The sequence below is a fragment of the Triplophysa dalaica genome, chromosome 11, assembly GCF_015846415.1.
Source record: "Triplophysa dalaica isolate WHDGS20190420 chromosome 11, ASM1584641v1, whole genome shotgun sequence".
Taxonomy (NCBI): domain Eukaryota; kingdom Metazoa; phylum Chordata; class Actinopteri; order Cypriniformes; family Nemacheilidae; genus Triplophysa; species Triplophysa dalaica.
This window is the reverse complement of record NC_079552.1, coordinates 11986327-12008092: the sequence shown is the minus strand read 5'-3', so window position 1 is coordinate 12008092 and position 21766 is coordinate 11986327. Positions and strand designations below refer to the sequence as shown.

General features: G+C 37.3%; 1 protein-coding gene across 11 annotated transcripts in view; it reads left to right on the top strand.

The window, feature by feature from the left end:
• Positions 1–405: 405 nt before the first annotated feature.
• ldb3a (LIM domain binding 3a) overlaps positions 406–21766 on the top strand; it is a 33493-nt gene continuing 12132 nt past the window's right edge. Inside the window, exons 1-6 of one of the 11 annotated variants that reach the window (XM_056760523.1) lie at positions 406–657; positions 3083–3277; positions 13339–13490; positions 17712–17787; positions 20393–20415; positions 21089–21292. In XM_056760523.1, the coding sequence (XP_056616501.1) occupies positions 3182–3277; positions 13339–13490; positions 17712–17787; positions 20393–20415; positions 21089–21292 (551 nt within the window). In that variant the 5' untranslated portion in view covers positions 406–657; positions 3083–3181. The other 10 variants (XM_056760524.1, XM_056760525.1, XM_056760526.1 and 7 more) reach the window with 10 other exon arrangements.

The following is a 21766-nucleotide window of genomic DNA, read 5'->3' as shown; positions in this document are numbered from 1 at the left end:
GAAACACTAAATACATCGGTTTAATGGGAGGAGCCTAATTTTATTAAAAAATATATATTTATCAAATTAAAAAAAGACCTGTTATGAGTCAAATATGTTGCAGTGATTCGTGTTCAAAACAATTCACCGGGGGGCAGTTGACATACGACTGTCGCTTTAATAATTCCTCTTTAATTTAAATCCCTCGCGCTCTGTCCCGTGTAAGAAATTACGAATCATACTACGCTGAAGACTTTTCTCATGAATATTAATTAGGTCAGGATGCCGTTGCTTGGTAACCTAACAAACGTTCGTTGACGTCCATGTGTAAAAAGTTGATTAGCTTTTAGCAAAACAAGTAAATCAAGCAAATCAAATCGAGTTAAATGTCAAAACCTATATTAACATAATTATCTTAGCATTTCAGCATAGAGTTCGTTGATTGGTGGTTGTTTCGTCCTTTCTTTCTACTAGCGTCAAGGCCTGCTGGACAAACGTCACGTTTGATACTTAATATTCATGTGCCTGACCCTCGCCGTAGTATGATTAGTAGAACGCGTCACTTAGGGCTCCGCTGATCTGCTGTGAGTGACAGCGCACGCTAGCCTCCGGAGGAAACGCAGAGACGTAATGGCAGGTCTCGCGACCATCCGTTTGAACCAACTTTAATCATGAAATGTAGGTTAACAAAAAACTTTAAAAGTTGTTCTCTTCAGATTATTCTACGTTAATGGACGCAACAGGATTAAAAACTGGAATTCACATCGTGCTCGAGGCGCTCCGAAAACATCCCTGTAGGCTACAATAGATTATTCTGTTGGTGGCGTGCTTACGTTTTGTTAATGAGAATGTATACATGTGGTTTTGTCATTGACAGTTGGTTTACTGGATTTAGTGATGTTCGCTGGTTTGGAAACAGGTGTTTTGTCATTTGTGATATTGTGTGTACAGTAGGTCTTGTACAGGACATCCACGTGCACGTGTTCGTTAATTTTCCCCCCAAAAGCTTTGGCTTAGGTGGGATGCATGTTGTCATAAGACGGAAGGTTTAAACTGTAACAGTCGGTTTTATAAAACTTGGATATTCTTCGTTTTATTATTTTTGTTTGACTCTTAATATCATTTCAAAATAACATAAAAGATGGATATGTTCCAAAGGCTGGTGTTGTTTGATATCATGGTGTTAGTGGGAATTTGTACTTTTTTGGGCTAGACTTGTGGAAAATGCCCTTAGAAATTTTAGGTGACCTTAAAGTCCAAAGGTTTGTATAGGGGGTTAGTTTTTAAATATTTTGGTAACATAAGTTTATGGGATGGGGAGAACATGCCTGTTCGGCATTCATTTGACCAACCAATAATGTCTGTCTTGTCTCAAAAAGCCTTGTGAACTAACGGCACTGTTTTGCGTGGTGACAAAATGTTTATATGCTCTCCTACTTGAAAGTTGCTTAGGATAAAAGTGTGTGCCAAATAAAGAAATGTAAATGTAATGTCTAAACTGGTTTGTAAAAAGGATCATCATGTTGGCTGTTCAAAAACTCAACAGCCCGCTGTCTCTATACTTTGATCATATTTAACAATTGGTTATGACAAATAAATGCATGTGCTTTATTTTTGCTGGATTTTCTAAAGGGCCCAAGTAATACAGTATTGGTTGACTATATAGAAGCTTTAATGGCATGCAGTTAGAAAGGTCATACAGTATACTAGATTTGTCCAGACACGGGCTTAGTCCTTGAAAGGTTAATATAGTTTTAAGTGTATACAGGTTGTACGGTCAGCCTGAAAAGTAGACCAAAAAAAATCAGCAACATTAATATACGAGTAGTCGGGTACTTAACATTATGCCAGGAGTTTCGATAGTTTTTTAATATAAATCAGACAAAAGATGTGAACGTGCTACGTTTCAATGAGAGTTTATTAAATATTCTGCTGGGAATTGAAAAAATTGGTTTGATCATTGCAAACATCATGTGGTGGATTTACAGTTTAAAATGTTGGTTTGTCTAACTCGGTCTATGTCACGCCAACATAACACTTGTTTAGAGACATTGTCCAGGATTGGCACTTGCTCTCTGAAATGCTGCCTATGAACGAAGGCATGATTGTTGAACTTTGATGTACACTATTACTTCAAATTCCTCGATTGACAAAGAGAGCTAAACTTAGCTGTTAACTAGAGGTCTCCCAAATTAGGCAGGGTGAACAGGCACGTCCTGAGTTGTTATCTTCTCTCTGATGTTTCAGTGCAATTTGTGACGTCACGAAAGAGTGCTGGTGCACCAGAGGTTCTTCTTATCTCTGTTCTATGAAAAGTGTGCATCAGGAGTTTCTCACTGGCACCTGCTCTTTGTTTCAACTTGTGATGTGAGGTCCTAAAATGTACACTTATACCTTTCGTGGGCGATGCAATTGGATTCTTGGGATACTCTTGTAAAGACTTTTCACAAATTTATTAACTGTACATATAAAGGTGAATGTATTAGTTGAGCTGTATTGAAATTGCAATGTGTTGCACTTATTTCAAACGGGTGTTACAGTTCGAGGGAACTATCCCATAATGCATTATGAATTATTGTTTTTGTTCATATTGTCAGTTAACACTAACCTCATAAACCCATTCATTCTTCATTCTGATCTAATATTACTGCGTACGACAGTATTAATAATTTAATGATGCCTGAATCTGGGTTGGCCTCTTTATGTGTTAGGCACTCTAGAAGAAAAGAGTCTAGAAAAATCTTTTAACTTAAGAGTTGTCTATATTAGCCCTGTGAATCATGGGAGGCCTGGCATTCTGGGTGTCCCCTTACTTGCCATATACGTACCCCTTCCTCCCCCTCCCCACAATGCCAAAGTGCTGTTGCTCTCTGCAAAGGGCCAGCTATTCTTAGGCTGTCTGTCCAGCTCATCTGAGCAGGCAAGAATCTTCCTCTGGCTCTTAGCTCTGTTGCTCCAGATATTTTGCATTAGTTGCAGTTTGGGTGGGCCTGAATTGATTGTTCGGTGCTATTATTTTGACCTTTTTAGACTTGTAGTGCGATAGTTTTTTTTCGGGTGGTAAGTGTTGCCTTCCTTTTACACCTTTTTCTTCTACTTTCAGAGGCTGTTTGGCACGTGCCCCACCCCGAACGTAATTTTTCCCAACCATTTGGAGAAATTCTGTTGCTTAAACAACACAGGCCTTTATTATTTTTCAACCATGACTACTTACAACGTCTCACTTGCTGGACCTTCGCCTTGGGGTTTCCGGTTGCTGGGAGGCAAAGACTTCAACATGCCCCTCACCGTTTCTAGGGTAAGACCCCCAAATCATGGCTGACGTGGTCTGTGATTTATTAGATCAGCAATGTTCAAAGTTTGAATGATCCTCGCAGATCATGTTGTAATTTAAGAGATACTTTAATATTATAGATTTATGAACTTGAAATCTATAAGAGATGTATCAATGGATTCATTAAATTTGCTGAAATACCATCATGTGACTTTTAATGTAATAATAGTGTGCCAGTGTAATCTCGTTATTGTTTACCCAGTGCACAAGTTTTCGGTGTGGTGTTATTTATCATAAGGCTAACAAATGCTGCTTTCTTCTTGATATGGAAAATAGATGCATATGCATGTATAAAGATGTGACTGTCGTTGTGTAAACTGGTCTGAAGATTTAAAACACAGCCTGTTGATGATAAAACTCAATAAATCTATATATGCAATATGGCTATACAGTATTGACCATAGTTTGTGCTTTTTAGTAGTCCTTGTACTTGTATTGCTGTTTTTTGTGAGACAATAATCTGGTGATGACAGACGCAGTTTGTGCATCTTCCGTTAATGCATTAGACAGACGTTTTATTACATGTGGAGTATACTTTTTTTAATTGATTCATTTCACATGCGCATGTTACATGTCACGCTAAAGCTTGGTTTTCTACAATTAAGGTGTCTGGCCTTGTGTCGGTGTTTGTTAGATCTGTTAGATCTATGTTTTCACAGTCTAAATAAAATGCACCCTACTCTGCTCGGATGTCTAGTGAAGACAGATTCACAGCTCTAGGATGCTGCCGGCATTAGCAGGTATCTAAAAAATAAGATCATCTCGTGTGATTCAAGCAGTGACAGAGGTACTAGAATCCACACAAAGATGTGCTAACATTTTGTCACCTCTGCCAAAACACCCTGCGCTCAGGAACAATGTCGGTTCTGTTACTACCCTATGGCCCACTGCATTGGTCATATTATAGTGACGTAAACACCCTCGACTGTATTGTAATGCACAAAGGCATGTTCTGACGTGGTTTTAGATCTTATATTTACAGCACTGACAGCCTTTTGGCCTCACTGTAGTGGTTACTAAGAATATCTAAATCAAACATGGCAGGTCAGTTGTGTGTCTTCCCTACAGGAAAAGACCAGCAGCAGACGGCCTAGTCAGTCACTCTTGAGCGACAGGTGGTACCCAAAGCTCGCTTTTGTTCGGCCTGTCAGGGTGACTCAACAGGGGCTTTTCTATAAAAATACATCACAGGTGTGAAGCCATGATGCAAATGAGAAAAGAAACCTTATGTATTCTGTATTTTAATTAAGACATATACGTGTCGAGACGTTGATTCACATCTGCCGCCAGTGTTACACTATTGAGTTTGAGGGGGATACTTTTAGAAGATGAATATTATGTGCCACCCACAGGAGACAGGTCACCTGATTGCTATATACTATATACTGACCCCTATATACTGATATGAATCTCTGATGTATAGAGTGCACTTTAAAGATGTTGACTCAATATACACTGCCTACAGATTTGAGATTCCATTTGTGGATTGTGAAATTTGGCAAAAAACACCATGGATTTGTTTTGTGTATTTGAATGTCGGTTGTTACATTTGACTTCATTATACTTTTCTTTGTTATTTTTGCAGTGTGGGAATTTCTCGTGCAAATATACTGTAGCTTCTAATCTGTTAATATTGCTGGCAAATGCAACTGTGCATCACTGTATGTACTTTTATTTAGAGCTCTAGGTATTGAAAAATAGTTTCTCTTGGCTGAGATCAGTTTAAGAAACAGATGGCACACAAAAGTGTGAACTTGCAATTCAGTTTGAATTGAAAGCAACAGATGAGGGATATAAATACCTCTGGTGATTTGGATGATAAGCATTTGCTTTAGGACAAATAGTTGTATTTAGACATAAAATGACTAGCAAATGGCTAAATATGTTTTGGAAATTTTTTGAAGAGCAGATTTGTAAAAATAATCCAAAAACTGTTGACAAAATGTATATGTGTTTGACTGTAATCTATACAATTGAGGAATGTAAATCGAGGACCCATATAAGCGGACTTGCTGTGACTTGATTATTAGAAATGTTGTTCATAATTATAAATTCACCAATTTTTTACTCTTAAAGGGTATAGACTTGCCTAGTTAGTTCACCCCAAAATGAAAATTCTATCATCTTTTACTCCCCTTCATGTCATTTCAAACATGGCTTTCTTTCTTCTGCTGGACACAAAATAAGATATTTTGAATAATGTTGGTAACAGAAAACAGTCGGTCCCCATTCATTTTGCATTGGTTTTGTTTCAATACAAAAGAAGTGAATGGCGACCAATTGTTTGTGTTCACCAACATTCTTCAAAATATCGTATTTTTTGTATTCTGCAGAAGAAAGAATGTGATACAGGTTTGAAATGACAAGAGGGTGAATAAAAAATGACAGAATTATAATTTTGGTTTGAACCATCCCCTTAAATGACAACATTATAGGCCTATCAAGCAATACATTCACTCATGCTGTGTGCTTCAGTTCTGTCACTATGCCATGTCATTTGACACTGCAGTGTTATTAGAAACATGTTGGGCTTTGAAAAGATGTTAAAGATGAATGTCAACAGGGATTCACTATATGATCTGACAAAAGACTTCAAAAATGTTGTATCAGGTGAAGGGCATGTGTAGTGGCCAATAGAAATGAATGACAACATACTGTTATGTGCTGTTCTGACTTTCTTTAGAGCTGGTGGAATAGTATTTCACCTCTGAGCTTGTATTAATGTGTTCAAATAGGGATGTTTTAAATTAAGGACCACTCTCATTCATATGGCATTCACAGAGCATCCAGTTAGAGCTTGTGGAGATTGAGTTTTATGGATGGCCTGAATTTGATCCGCATTAATATGAGCATGTTGGATTAATGACACAAATGTGGCTGTCTCTACATAGGATTCGTGGGCGATTTTTTTTGACTCTCCAAAATAGCACAACAACCCTGATGAGAGTGTTCCCAAAAGTGTTGATGTTCATCGTGGCTTTCCAATGCTGGGCTGACTAAATTACATCCTTCCACTTGCCCATTCTTTGACGAGTGGTGAAAACTGTTTATTCAAGATAGTGTTTAGGAATGGCTGAAAGATGGATTCTAGCAGATGAAGACCCTACTTGATATTTAAAACTGATTACTTTCAGAAGCTGTTATTGTCAAAATGGAACGAGTTACCTTGTCTTTATCATGGTTGGTAACTCATTTACAACATGAGCTTTTTTTATGTATAAAGTAGTGGTGGGCCGTTAACGGCGTTAACGCAGTGAGACTATTATCGCGCGTTAAAAAAAATGTCGCCGTTAATCTATTCTCAAAGTTGGGTTGGCAGCTGGGACTATACTACGCAAGCTATGATGACTTTCACCTTGATATTTTAGCGCGGATGTATACCAGCTTAACTGCACTGTACGCGGCGAGAACGATATTTTTCAACTCGCGTCATTCGCGGAAGCAGAAGCCGGCTCATCATCTCATAACCAGGGCTTCATTCGCGCGATTCGCGCAGCAAGTAGGTCTATTGGCTCTTTGCATTAACATATAAATCACTCGCGCTTGACACGCCATTCGCGTTTGGTCTGAACACAACATAACGTTACTGTGAAATTACCGCATCAAACGTGACGTGCTAACATGGATGCAGCTATGAAGCCGCCGGGTTTGCTTCAGGGAATATTAATTTTTAAGAAGCTTCCCAATAGAAACATCGACAAGACTAAGGTTGTTTGCACCTTGTGCAATGCGGAATTGGTTTAAAAAAAACACTTTCTCTCAACAGGTAGTGGTCTAGCTTTAGTTGAAACCAGTAACTTTGTATTGAGATCTAATGTATTATGGCTCCTGTATGACATATCGCTTGTAGCTCACTGACTCTTTGTAAGTCGCTTTGGATAAAAGCGTCTGCTAAATGACTAAATGTAAATGTACTGTAGGAGCTCTTCCAGTCTCAAGTACCACCTAAACGGAAATCATCCCTTAGCTAATGCGGAAGTAAACACAAGTTCATCTTATTGAACATAATTTAATTTTCATCACCAATTATCATAGTAGAACAGCTTTCTCAAGCAGTTTGTGATGCATTTTGGAAACAGGAGATGAGCCCCTGGTCTAATGCGCCACCTGGCTTGAGAAACCCGTTCTCAAAGACTTACTTTTAGTCATTATTTGGGTAGCACACATATTCTGAATGCCTTCGGCAGAATTCAAATGAGCCATTTTAATCTAGATTAATCTAGATTAATTTTGGAATTAATCTAGATTAATCTAGATTAAAAAAATTAATCTATGCCCACCACTAGTATAAAGCATACATTGTATAAGCTGTTCAATGTCTATGTAAAATAAATAGCTCAGAAGTCAACGGTTATGCTTTATTAAATCAGCATCGTCTTAGGTGTTTCTGGAAAGCATAAATATATATATACGCAGCAAGATTGTACAGCTCTACAATGTTAACAGCATAGATCAGGTAATTGTTTTTTGAGGAATTTGATAAGAAATCAGTTAATATTGAAATATATAGTTTCCTAGCAAATCTAAGCACAGTTTGCTTCTACTGTAAACTGTTGAGAAAACACATTGAATAGATTACAGTTGAGATCAAATAAGAAATCTCAACTCTATAAACAATATGGTAGCCTACCTGGTTTTGAGTTAATTTAACTTGAAAATACGAGTCAAGTCAATGAATTGAATGAAAACTCATTGCATTGACTACTGTTTTAAGTTGAAGTAATTAAAATTTTAGGGGAACCAGGTAATTTATTTTTGTAAGTTTGTTTTACCAACAAAAAGCAACAAATACCATTTTACAGTGAATTGAGTTTTTCTTTCCTAAAGCTATTTCTAAAATAACTATATCAGGACTAGGCAGATTTAAGATATTTGTAATAAATTTGTGTCTAATAATGACTGGGAATTATACAACAGTCATGTAATTTACACCCAAAATGTCATATACTTTTTGTTTATCAAAGGAAAATAGTGCCAAACATTTCAGACTTATTTGATGTTTCTAGTAATATTACAACTAACTTCGTAAAATTACAATTTGCCAGAAAAAAACATTTAAATACTAGTAGTGACACTCATCTACTTACAGAATGCCACTATGGATTATGCAGTAGGGAAATTTCCAATGCAGCGCTAGACTAATACACCTGCTGTTTGCTTTATGTTTAGGACATCTGATGTAATTTCAGCAGCCAGGACTAAATCATTTAGTTGTTTGTCATACAGTTGTCTGTCCAACTGCATTCTACTTTGAATGGAGTACGTACCCAAGACTTTAACTCACCACATGTGGTGATGTGACAATGTAAGTGAGTTGAGTTAAAAAAAGGTCAGTAAGCCTGCCAGAGATATTACAGTCTATTACGTGTAATTATAATAAAGGGTTATCTCTAGTTCTCTATGGATATATTATACTACTGTTAGTCTCTCTTAAACAGCCCAGCAATGTAAGTAACAGTCCCTGTCTTGGTTTGTGCCATTAGAGCCTGTGGCTGGTGCTGCTGACAGACAGAGCTGTTTTTAGATTGCTGCTGAAGGTCAAGTGAGTCCTGCTGGGATAGATTTTAAGAGCTATACATATTAATAGCAAAAATGTGGGCTGTTTATCAAAAAAGCTTGTTTTAAGACCACTCATCTGGTTAATGATGATAATGATGTTTTGTGCTGGTCTATGTTTAATGCGTTTCATTAATTTGGTCGTAGGCAGGTTGACTCTGCACTTATGTATATGAGGGATGCCACACTGCTCTTTGAGGGGTGCGATCAGGGGGGTATCAAGTCGCATTGCGTTCATATGGTGTCGGATTCTTTTCGGTCTTGTTAGCATAAATTAGTCCATGTGGTTAAGTACTTAACATAAGCGACTCGCGAGTATTGCTGCTCCTGTATGATGTTACTGGTCATATCTTCACCCTAACAGATATTTAGACACCATGGCGGCGATTTCTCTCTCTTTCTGTCTCTTTATTTTTCTCAGTGGCCTACTTTCTGCCCTGTGATTAACTTGACCCGTAGAACAGCTCCTTTGTGCAGTTGAGAGTGGACGGGAGATTTGAGCCGGCATATCAGCCACTCATTCACCCTGGCATCAATTCTAATGAACTGAGAGAGGCGGACTTAATGCGTGTTTTGTGTGCCAGCCGTAGTAATCCTCCCTTACTCTCTTCAAGCCTTTGTTTTCTCATGCACTCTTCCTTTTCCCCCGCCGTTAGTTTAGCTAAACCCGGAACAAAGCAACACTATCAGTGCATACTGAAATATCTGAATTGTGTGATTGTTATTAATATTTGATTCAGTTTTACCTTCCACAATTAGGGTTTTACTTGATTTGCACTGCTTAGCAAAAGCTTGTACCTCCTGTATTATTTAAATAGTTCAACAAATAGCCTGTTTCACACATGCATAGTTTAAGTCGCATTTATTTAGTTTCACATGGTTGGCTAAAAGATCAGAACTGTAGTAGTTGCCGTTGCGGTTGTGCTTTACTGTCACAAATGCATTACGTGTCACAATGTCATCACAGTTGGTTTTCTGGAGGTGGCAGGAGACACATCACAATTAAAAATGACATTTATGGATGAAGACGACTCTTACACCCCACCACACAATTAGGTCTGAGCAGAATGTTTTATAGCTCTTTCAACCTCCATTTAACCCAGTATTAATGGCTAGGTTTATTCTTACAAGGCTACACTTAAATAAGCATATGTGACAGACTTGTGTTAATTGTGCCAGAGCTCTGCACTTTGAAAGGAGTGTGTAGTTGGTTCTTAAACAGACAGAAAGAATCTGAGATGAGTAAAGCGTAAATTTTAGTCGTGCGTAGGACCTACGTAGTAACCTACGGTGTAGCTTGCGCAGAGCCGCATACCCTGCACACTAGCCTGACGCACACCTCTCCAAAAATTGTAAAAATGCATCAACTCAACGCGGACCCTACGTGGACCGCAAGCGCTGGGATTGGTCTGTTTGAACCCCTATCTCAGGTAAAAAAACTCAGCGATTGAGTCATGTTTACTCAAACGCATTTCCAAATGAATAATCTTTGTAAAATATTTGTGCTTCTGTATTAAACATCTCAAATCTGCAACAAAAGTGACCGTTTACTTGCCGCTATCAATCCTAATGCTTCTCAAACAAGCTCCTTCTTCTTCGGCTCTTGTCTTGGTGGTTATACAAGCAACTCGCGTGTGGTCACAACAATGACTAGTGGTCATTGCCTGTTGACGCGGACAACGACGTAGAAGTATAAACGTAGAGTCCTACGCAGAACTAGAACTCGGGCTTTTGATATGATTATCAAACACTCTGTGTTCTTCAATAGGAACAACCAAAGCATATGATATTCTTTCTTTAGTATGTACTGCTGAAAGGTGTCATGATAGATAGACCATCCTGGTGTCAGATTGCACTGATCACATTAAAGACATACAGTGTGGACGTGACCACAGTAGTGGAAGCACAGCTGTTGCAGGCCAATGATTTTAAAGATATTACACATGGACACGGCACCCACTTGCTGCAAGTTCTTCCTCTAAAAGTGGATACAAAATATATATTTTTATTTTTTTTGTGCTAGTTGTGCATACAAATGAATATAAGATGTGTAAAATAAATGTTTTAAGAAGAAATGTGTGACTTGTAAAGTTGTTACAGATTCTGTGTGGGTCATTCAGCTCTAGTAATCAAATATCTTGAAATGTGCTGGTTCTAATCTTTTTACTAGTTATATAACCATATTTTTTTTTCTTTTATATGAGTAGCAAAGTTATAGATATGAATTGTCATGGCTGGGAGTGAGTATGTAAGGGGAGCCCAGCGACTGGGGATTTACAATGATTAATATTGATGCCAGGTTTCACAGACAAAGCTTAAAGCTAGTCTTTTCTACTCTTTCTATATATATATATATACAATAAAAAACATAGCTTTGTACACTGTGGTAGGCTATATGAGACCAGTTATATTGCACTTATGCTGTTTTTGTCCTTATGTTTTTCCAATTGCTTCCATTGTTTACCTCATTTGTAAGTCACTTTGGATAAAAGCATCTGCTAAATGACTAAGGCCCGGTTTCACAGACACTTCTTAGCTTAAGCCAGGACTATGCCTTGGCTGAATTAACATATTTATGTCGCTTTTATAAGAAACCTTAAAAGAATACATTACTGGTGGGCATCTCGAGACAAATCAATGGCACTGATTTATTTTAAGTTATATTCAGTTAAGACAGGTCACACATACATTTTAGTCTGGGAGTAGCTTTAAACCTTTGTCTGTGAAACCGGGCCTAAATGTAAATGTAGTCCCTGACTAAAATGATTGTTTGATCTGTCTTAACTGGAAATAACTTGCCCTAAAACATCTTAAAATATGTCAGTGCCATTGTTTCGTCTTAAGAGGCACATCAGTATTTTTTTTACTTAGGCATGTAAAAAAATGTTATTTAAATATCCTAATTTAACTAAGAGTTAGTCCTGACTTAAATTTAGCCCTGTCTGTGAAACCGGGCCTGAGAGTTCAAATGAAAGACTTAACCCCTTGTTTCTGAAGAGAGCTGTAAATGCAGTTGTTGCACTGTAAGCTGTCTGCTAAATGGCAACCTTTAATGCTCTTGACACATTGTTCATTTTTTCAATTTGCCTGTTGAATAATTTCTTAAGCTTTTGAAATAGGCTTTGGAATGTTGGCAGTGAATCATCTGACTCTAAAGCCTTGACTCAGACGCACACGCATTCATTTATTTGAATTCAATCAAAACAGAGAAAAATACACTGAAAAAGAGCTCTTCTACACCTCCCAAAGGGAGTTTTGCTAACAGTCCCATAAGAAAGAAAACATGACACAGTGTCAAAACTTCCTCATTCAGCCAGAAGAGATGAAAATCTGAAATGCTTGCTTTTGCATTCACATCAGCATTTAAACAGATGAGACTGCTCATACAGTTCCTTAAGGTTAAGTACATGGGGTTGGCTGGTGAGGCAACCCAAATAATACAGCTAAAAGTCTAACCAGATTTAGAAGTGTCAACACAGACTCTTACATATCATAATAAAACCATTATTATAAACCTAATACTTGTTTTCTTTAAGAAAATAAATCATTTTGGATTTTGAGGTAAAATGTGAAGCAGGCAAGAAACATCAACATTAAGACAATGTTACATATCGCTGTTGTTGTTCTGAAACCTTGTATATCCATATCTCTTGCTTTTTATTTTTTGTCATTATAATTAGTCACCCTTTATGTTTGCCACTTGGTTCTTACCAACAAAAGGTATTAAAAATTGTGTCAACTTTGACAAAACAGCATTTAATCATTGAAAAAATACTATGTTTCCTTAAAAACATGTGAATTTGGACAAAAAAGGTTTTGAAAGGACAGGGATGATATGTAATGTTTTCTTTTTTATTTCTTTCAATATTTCAAGTTAAATATTTTGGTCTGCAACTGTGCATATTTGTGTAATGTACTTATAAAGCATGTTTTGTGGACGCAAAGGTTGATATAAATATAGAGCATTACATCACGTACTTCGATAATGTGTACTGTACATACTTTACAATTAAAAAAATCATCATCTTTTTAAGTATTGTAATTTAAATAGGGGGTATTTATTCGTATAACTCATTGTGCTACTAATATAAATACACATTATGTAGAATTTGGTTAGCATCTATAGCCATAATAGAGTGCCATAACTTTAAGATCGCATTCTTATTTTTAGCAGATAGGAGGAACACATTATCTGTTAATGCAGCATGCCAGACGTGTGCTTGAGATCTCAGTGTTTACCCAGCTGTCATGGATTAACCATCACAGTTTTATTAAATACTAATTTTATTAAGTAGTCACTTTATGTCTTCACTTTTGTTTCGCTTCTGTTCACAAATGCAATCGATCAGAGCCACAAGCAAGAAAAATTTGTCAACAAGTACATTTTTATTTTGCGGTTGGATGTTAAAATATTGTGTTCATGGATACGATGACCCATCAGAATTTCATTTAAATGTTTCTTGTGACAGATTACACCAGGGAGCAAGGCAGCATTGAGCAGCCTAAATCAGGGTGACATCATCGTGGCTATTGATGGAGTTAGCACAGAGGGGATGACACACCTGGAGGCCCAAAACAAGATCAAGTCTGCCACTTTCAATATGGCTCTCACCATGCAAAGGTACAGTGCAGTGCTACTTTGTGGGTGATGCGTGGGTGTAGGGTGTTTAAGCACGCACATGTCTTTTTTTGTGAAGTGTTGTTGCAGATCTATATAAAGATGCTATAAAAATGGTGGTCATGACCCTTCCGTTTTTGCAGGCAAAATTCTCTATATGTCAGGAATGGTCTCAATGATGGTCTAAACTGGTTTTTGCTGGTCTAGCATAGCATATAGGTTCCAACCCAACTGTAGGGCCATTAGATCTCAAATGTAGCACAAAATAGCATTATTTAGCTTATAAGTTATTATAGATAAGATGTTCAACAAGTGTGTTCTACCTTGAACTGTAAGTTGATATGATTTCTTACCTATTAAATTACTGATGCAATTCAAAATAATGTCACAAATAATTGGCTCATAAGGCAACATCTGCTAAGCTGATTTTCCTTCATGTATTTCTGTTAAAACACATATTTCCTAAACCTCGAAACGTGCTGCACATGTTCTACAAGGCTCTGAATGATGACACGGAAGGCAGTAATAGAATATTCAATACTGTGCAAGATACTACAAGACACATTTAGTATCTGGGGATATTTGGGAGACAGTCTGTGATATAATCATCCATCCTAGTTAAAATGACATTGTCAGGTCAAGGATAAAATCCCAGGATGATTTTCCTGAGTTTATTGTAGACTTTCATTCTGGTGAGGATAATGAAATGGTCTGTCATGTTTACACTCGTCCCTCATCTCTCTTGGCAACGGCAACCATAGGCTTATAGTGAACTGTGTATTCACTGACAGCTAAACCCAGTTGTTTCCTCATCCTATAAATATTGCACAATGTCAGTTCTTATAGATTTCGCCTCCTTAGATTTTTGAGCCAGGTGCCATGTATGATCATAAATAATTAAGAAAGGTCAGAATTAAAACAATTGTGGCAAGAATAAACCTTTACATGTTTAAATTTGGTCAGTCCAATCCAATTGCACCTTCCACAGGTCACTTTGCACTAATCTAGCAAATATTTGTTTTTCTTGGTTTATTTTACCTTAGATTGAACATGGCTTTCAAAAATCCATGGTTTCTTATCTAAAATCTGGCATTTACTCACGCTGTAAAATTCAATGAACTGTTAACAGACAACAGCTTCAGTAAATCACTTACATGTGACCGAGATTGTGTGTATGTCCAGAAGATAAGATGATTTACATGTTTAGCTAGGAAAAGGTCATGTGAGTTAATTGGCTTCCTATTTTCTGTGTTAGTCTGAATTGACCGATGATATCAAGTGTAGACCTGATATGACACATTTTTATGACCTCTGAGGTTTTTTATTCGATTGTTCACAAATGCACACACAGACTTTTTCCTCATGATCTGATGAGTCTTGTTTATCCAAACACCCTCTCACTGCAACAGATTTCTGTTTATTCCTTAAAATATAAAGAATCTCCGAATTACCATTGAAGATGCCAAAAATATCGGCATTGATCGGCAAGCGTGGCAGTGTATTTATGAATAAAGCAGGAAACCTACTGGCACCTACAGCAGCGTATTGGTTACAAGGACGACTACCTCAAAAATCACTGGCTACGGATTAAAGATGAAGCTTCTTCTGTTTCCTACATAGCCTCTGGCTAATGTCCATTCACTCAATTTTGGCTTCGCACATAAGATCAGCTATTTTCCAGCCCAGTGCTCTTACTTATGGTCAGACAGCCTCCACACATGCTTGCATACACTCACCATGTATGTTAATAAGCACAGTGTGTGACACAGATTGAAGGGGGTTCTCCTGTTAATAAAGTGTATAAATTTTAGCAGCATCTAGTGGTAAGGTTGCGAATTGCAACCAACGGCTCACTCCACCCTCCCCTTTGAAGCACTATGGTGGCTGACACAGCACTAAGATGTCGTCATGTTTTTGGTTCTTTGACGAAGGAGATAATGTATTTACGTAACATTCTGTAGAGCAGTTTGTCTGTTTAGGGCTACTGTAAACAACATGGTGAATTCTATGGAAGGGGACCCGCGGTGTATGTAGATAGAAATAGCTCATTCTAAGGTAATAAAAAACATAACGCTCTGAAGACATTATGTATATTATATTGCATTTCTGTCAATAGATCCTATAAAAATGTCATGCTGGCCCTTTAAGGGAGTGATGCAGTACTAGAGGTTGTTTATACTGTATCGGTGATATCTGATATAGATCTGTTTTTGTGGGTGCCAGTGTCACATTAAGTCTGAAAATCCCCCACAGACTGCAAAAATCAAAACCAGTGCAACATATATTGGAGCACACAGCAAGCAAATAGATCTCATATGTCTGGCTTACTTTAAGATTTCAGAGTTGTTGTGTTTAATATATGAACCTTAGGAGTAGAAAACCATGGTTAGAATATATACGGCATGAACTGCATCAGTTATTTATGAGATCAGGTTTTTTTTGAATTTCTGAAATCATCCCTGATCTTTATATCCCAGTTTGCAATTCTTATGTATCTTCAGCACTTAAGTCAGGTTTACTGCAGATTCACACTATCATGAGCAAAAGCTGTTGGCTTCATTTCAGATTTTTGTGCACAACCTCTGGATTACTTCACTTTAGCAGTTAAAAAAGATCTCAGATTCCTTGTGGATTTAGGAACAAGAAGCGATGGGATGAGAGTGTAAAAGTGTTCTCCATGTGGACAATTCCGTGAAAATTTTGAACCATACCCGAAAAAAAAAAGGTTTTACCAGCGGTTTTTACTATGGTAACAGCACAAATTTTAACAACTTCAAAATACCCATGTGAGATCTCTCATCAAATTTGTAAAGCATTTGTTTTATTTTTAGTGCATGATTTTTTTTCTTTTTCAGGATTGTCACTACATATTGCTCATAAATGGATACATGAAAATTAATATAAAGAAACTATTTTATGTTCTATAAAGAGGCATCCCTTCTCCATTCATTTGGGTATTATTGCTTCAGGATTGTGCATTTTATTTTAAAGAAATCCTTCAAAGTTTGTCGTCTCTCAAAAAACGAGTCCTTTTTTGTCACATCCATAACACTTGTTTATTTCCCTTTTAATTTTTTTTTTTTCATAGACTGACATTTTTTGATGTTTAGACTCTATCAAAAAGGGTTCAGTAAAATAGAATCCGTAGTTCAATATAATCACAACAAATTCATTCTCTGAGCATTTTTATGTCACTTCAATAACGCAAAATGTCATGTCCATAACGCTGGAATTGCCCATGTGTCTTATTTGGGTTGGTGCTAGGTTTTGTGCTCATGCCCATACTCTTATATTGACAGCTTTTGACACCTACTATTTATGTTGAGTTTTGTTTGTTTGTTATCTACCTTCGTGATATTACAAGGAGTACCAAACTTTTACAATAAAAAGCTAAACAATATCATCCTTTTGTGTGCCTCAAGGCAAGCAGTGTTTAAAAAAAAAGTTTGCACCAAAAAGATTTCATTTGAAAAAGCTGTCAGTTCTGATAGTTGCAATAAGTCTTCCATTGTTGATAGGATTCATTGTGTTGATATTATGACGATGGGGTTCAATCTCAGTGAAACCAAATTGAAAGTTGCAAGACGTGTAAATTGCGCTGCACAATTAATCGGAAAACTATTTGGGATTACAATTCACAACAACGCATGAAACAATTACATAATCATCGAAAGCCTAAATTACAGCTGTCCATTTGCGCTCGTTTCTGTGTGTTTCAGCCCTGAGTTTGGGCACAGAATACAGTGGCAAATCAGAGAATTATTATGTTGACGTGTCCTTTAGCCATTTGTTTTATATTTTTTTACTAAGAACATATCTCCCATGATTATTTGTTATTTACATTATATTATTTAGTTTTGAATGTTTGTAGAAAGAATATGGAATGCAGCTGTTTCACAGTAAGTTATAAAATATTTCAAAGCTTTAAAGTAAAATCTATTACTCGACAATCATAATCGCTATTTCAATATTCAGGTAAATAATCAACAATTCATAATATTGCAGCCCTACTGTACGTGAAGATATTTTGCTCAACTCTATAAAGGCTATAGCTGTGTCGATCAGGTCCACAAAATGTAATTCATGATATGGTTCACATGCAGTATATTCCTGGTACACTGGTAGTTTCTTAATCAAATATTCTATCAAATTCTTCTGATTGTAATGAAGATGTAATCCAAGCACACTTTAATTATTCCTTATGTTTGCACTGTTTTATCACAGGTCAAAGCGGCCCACCCCAGTTCCCATGGGTACACCAAGGATTGACTCTCCTTTGCCTATGATCGCCCATCAGAAGGTCTGCTCTTTCATGGTCCTGAAATCTGAATACAAAATATGCCCTTTGCTCATGCATTCACACACATTTACACCAAACCGAAGTCATCTTCCATTATACATTCTCACAGAGAATCATGGAGACTATAGGCTTTAGAGTAAACGTCATCTAATTTTGGGTTTAGAAGGGGACAGGCTTATATTAAGAGGACTTTGTAGAGATTTCCCTCAACTCACAGTGGCCCTCATACATTTTCTGCATCTTGTCATAAAAGCATCGGACGCCCTCTGGTGGTATACTCCAGAAAACAGTTCACTTTCAACTTTTACTCATGATTAGTAAACACATTCCATGCTGACTTAATGCATTGTAGAACTTCATGAATAGTTTGCTTAAAATGTTATTTATGAGGAAATGTATCCTTTTTTTAAAAGTTGTTAAATTATTAATTTACATGCTTCTTTAAGGATCAGCCAGTGCAAATGAACGTGTGTCTCTCAGCTTCTGAGACCAGCAGACACACCAACCTGTCCTATAGCATGAGCAGTAGTGGAGATCCGTCTTTGCTTGTTCAAAGTCATTTACCTGTTCCCGGGGACAAATCCTCGTCCATGCAAAAAAGGCAACAGTATAACTCCCCCATTGGTCTGTATTCTGCCGAGACACTGAATGAGATGTCCATGCTACAGGAGAGGGCTAAGAACATGGGGTCAGGCATGCCTAGTGGGTATGTAATCATGCATAGAGTTGTAGTCCCACGTGGTTGCTAAGTCCCCTCTGACAGAAGAATGACAGCAAGCATGCAACATTCAGAAACCAGATAATACATCTGTTGAGGTCACCCTATTCCCCACCAGTAATAGGAAGATATTGAAAGACCCATATTGCTTCAAGACTGTGAAGGAATTTGTAAGGTGGCTGATTTGAGGTTTTCTTATTGCAGTCCTCCTTCATGTATTCTAAATTGGATAATATGCTCATATAATCGTATTGTGAGACTAACAGACATGAAATTATTCAGTATTTGGAGAGTAAAAATACAATGGAAGCACTATATCGTACTACAGCTTCATTGCATTCTGCAGCGTAATGCAATAGCAGTGTTGCTTTGGTGGAATATCAAATGGATGACTGCGTAGTGTACCCTCTCTATCTACCCTATGTCACATGTTTTGATATACCTCTTAACGTGCACCACGGCACAGAGAAAATCCCATGTCATCGACTGATACGGTTACACAGTCGCCATAGAGACAGGAGTGAGAACACCTGTTGCCGTTCTCTATAAACGGTCATGGAATGTCAGGGTTCAGTTTTCCAACTACTCCGTTACATTACCAAGACTCTTTCATGTTACTTAATGTGCAATTCCAATAAACAGAGTAAGGACATCACAGTATTTATACATGAGTAAATCTCAGGTAGATCAGCAAAGTAAATTTAGGCAAAATTAAGGTGCAGTTTTTTGAAGTTTCCAAAACAAAATCACTGCAACCACAGATTTGGCGCACACAAAGTCCAACCAATATCTATAATATAAAACATATATTATATTTAACTTACTTTTATTGTTCCACATTGAGAAAAACATTGTGAATTCTTGTAGGAACAAGTGTTTTTAAATACTGCAATTCTGTGTATATGTTCATTTTAGGACCACACGCTGTCTAAAACGTTGTGCTCACTCTTTAGATGTGTCCGTCTGCGCGAGGATCGGTTTATCTGTTTTTATAACAAATCACGCTTTATAACTCTTTTAACATCAATATGGTCCCACACTTACTCTCGTAATAACTCTTTTGACATCAAGCAAGTCCCACACATATTCTCTTTGAGGACCTCTGCCTTAAAGGAATAGTTCACCCCAAAATGAAAATGTACTTACTCTTATGCCATCCTAGGTGTGACTTGCTTTCTGAAGCTTATAGTTAAGAAGTTTGAAATATAAATTATTCTTGCACAAACCCATTGTTTCACTTTAAAGACCACTTTAGATATGGATAGATTTTATGATTGATATGTGTGACCCTGGACAACAAAACCAGTCTAAATGTTTCGAAATTGAGATTTTTACATCATCTGAAAGCTGAAGAAATAAGCTTTCTATTGATATATGGTTTGTTAGCATAGGACACTATCTGGCGGAACAACAACTGTTTGGAAAGCTTGAATCTGAGGGTGCAAAAAAGCTAAATATTGAGAAAATCGCCTTTGAAGTTGGTAATCAGGATGTTCCTGTGCTACTTAAGACTGGTTTTGTTATCCATCACATATGTGTGTTTTTAAACCATCCATTAGCATAACGAGAAGAGCCGTGATATGTTTGTGTTTAAAAAAGAAAGTCACCAAAGGTTGCATGACCGTGAGTAAAAGTTCATTTTCGGGTGAACCATTCCTCAAATTTCAGCTTCACTGGCATCAAACAGAATAGCAAATTGTTTCTTTATTTGTTTATTTTTTTGCTACCACTAGTGACACACAAATTACACACTGAGTGACACTGCACTTTTAAATATCTGAGAAAATCATCACCTCGAAGGACTTTTGTTCGCACAACCCCTGTGTGTTAAAACTTGAATGAGTTGCTAACCACTTCCCTTCTCTCTGTTTCTTTCTGCCACTGTAGGTCATTACCAACACATCTGCCAAGTTAGTAACAGCCTACTGGCATAACGTTTTAGTGCTCTGTGTGGTATTCATGCATGGAATTGTTTGGAACTGCGTAGGTTATCGACAATAAAGTGTGGTTAGTGAGATTTGTCTTACCATGCCATCAAAGCTTGCTTTAATGGTGTACTAATGCTTAGCATAAATGTCTATGACAACAAAGTATACAGAAAAACGTATCAGAATTTAGCGACGTAGTCTTCCAGTGCTGGGTATATATAAACACACGTCCTTGTAATATCCATGACTAATCCCAGCTGGCATTGTGCTATAGTGTGTGTACAGTGATATATGCGCGTGTGTGTGTGTTTGTGTGTTAGGGGTCTAGAGGTTTGCTTGCTGAACTCTTTCATCAAACCTATTTTAATTGTTGATTTTGGATAATTTTATTGTCATAATTTGTGTGTGATGTTGTTCTACATGCTTTAGTTATCTATTTTTCTGGGTGAAATATTGGATTAGTTAATAGATCACTTTAAAATTAAACTTTTATTGTCGATAATCATTTATCTATTACCATACAAAATGTACCTTTGTCTCACCTGTAACACCTTTCTTAGTTTTCAATCCCAATTAACTTTACACACTCCCTCTAATTGTCGTCCTTTCTTTCTCTTCCTAATGATCTCTTCTCACCCCTTCCTCACTGGCACAGCACTGAGTATATGCCCAGCTTCAACCCCATAGCTCTGAAGGACACTGCACTCTCCACCAACAAGCCCATAGAAGTGAAGGGGCCTGGAGGCAAGGCCACCATCATCCACGCTCAATACAACACTCCTATCAGCATGTACTCCCAGGATGCTATCATGGATGCTATTGCTGGTCAGTCCCAGGCCAGAGGTAGCGAGATGTCCGGGTAAGACCTCCTGCACCTAACTGTCTTCTCCCATAACCTGCATGACACCACGGCGCAATAACGCCCGCCAAACAGCAATGCTTGGCCTGGCCAGCGCTATCTGCTAAATGCTAAAGGCTCAAGAATTCACAAGGATGTCCGATCATAGTCCGAACTTTGTCTTATTATTAGGTCTGTGTTCTAGCAAGGATAAAACATTGAGTGTTTGACCCTGTGAATGTATACAGCAGATAAAGAAAAAACATGCTGTGAAAGTTCTTATGTTAATAATTGTTGTATTTAGTTTCTGTAGAGCTAGCTGGTTAGAATGGTTATGCTAAGTTATGGTCTGTTGTGCGTGTGTGATGTTAAAGTGCTCATTTTGTCTACTTTATGTTAAGTGAAAGGGAGTATATTTTCATGTTTGTCGCTGTCAGTCATCATATCTTCTATATGGTTTATAATGGAAATCACAGAGGCTACCCATTTTTAAAA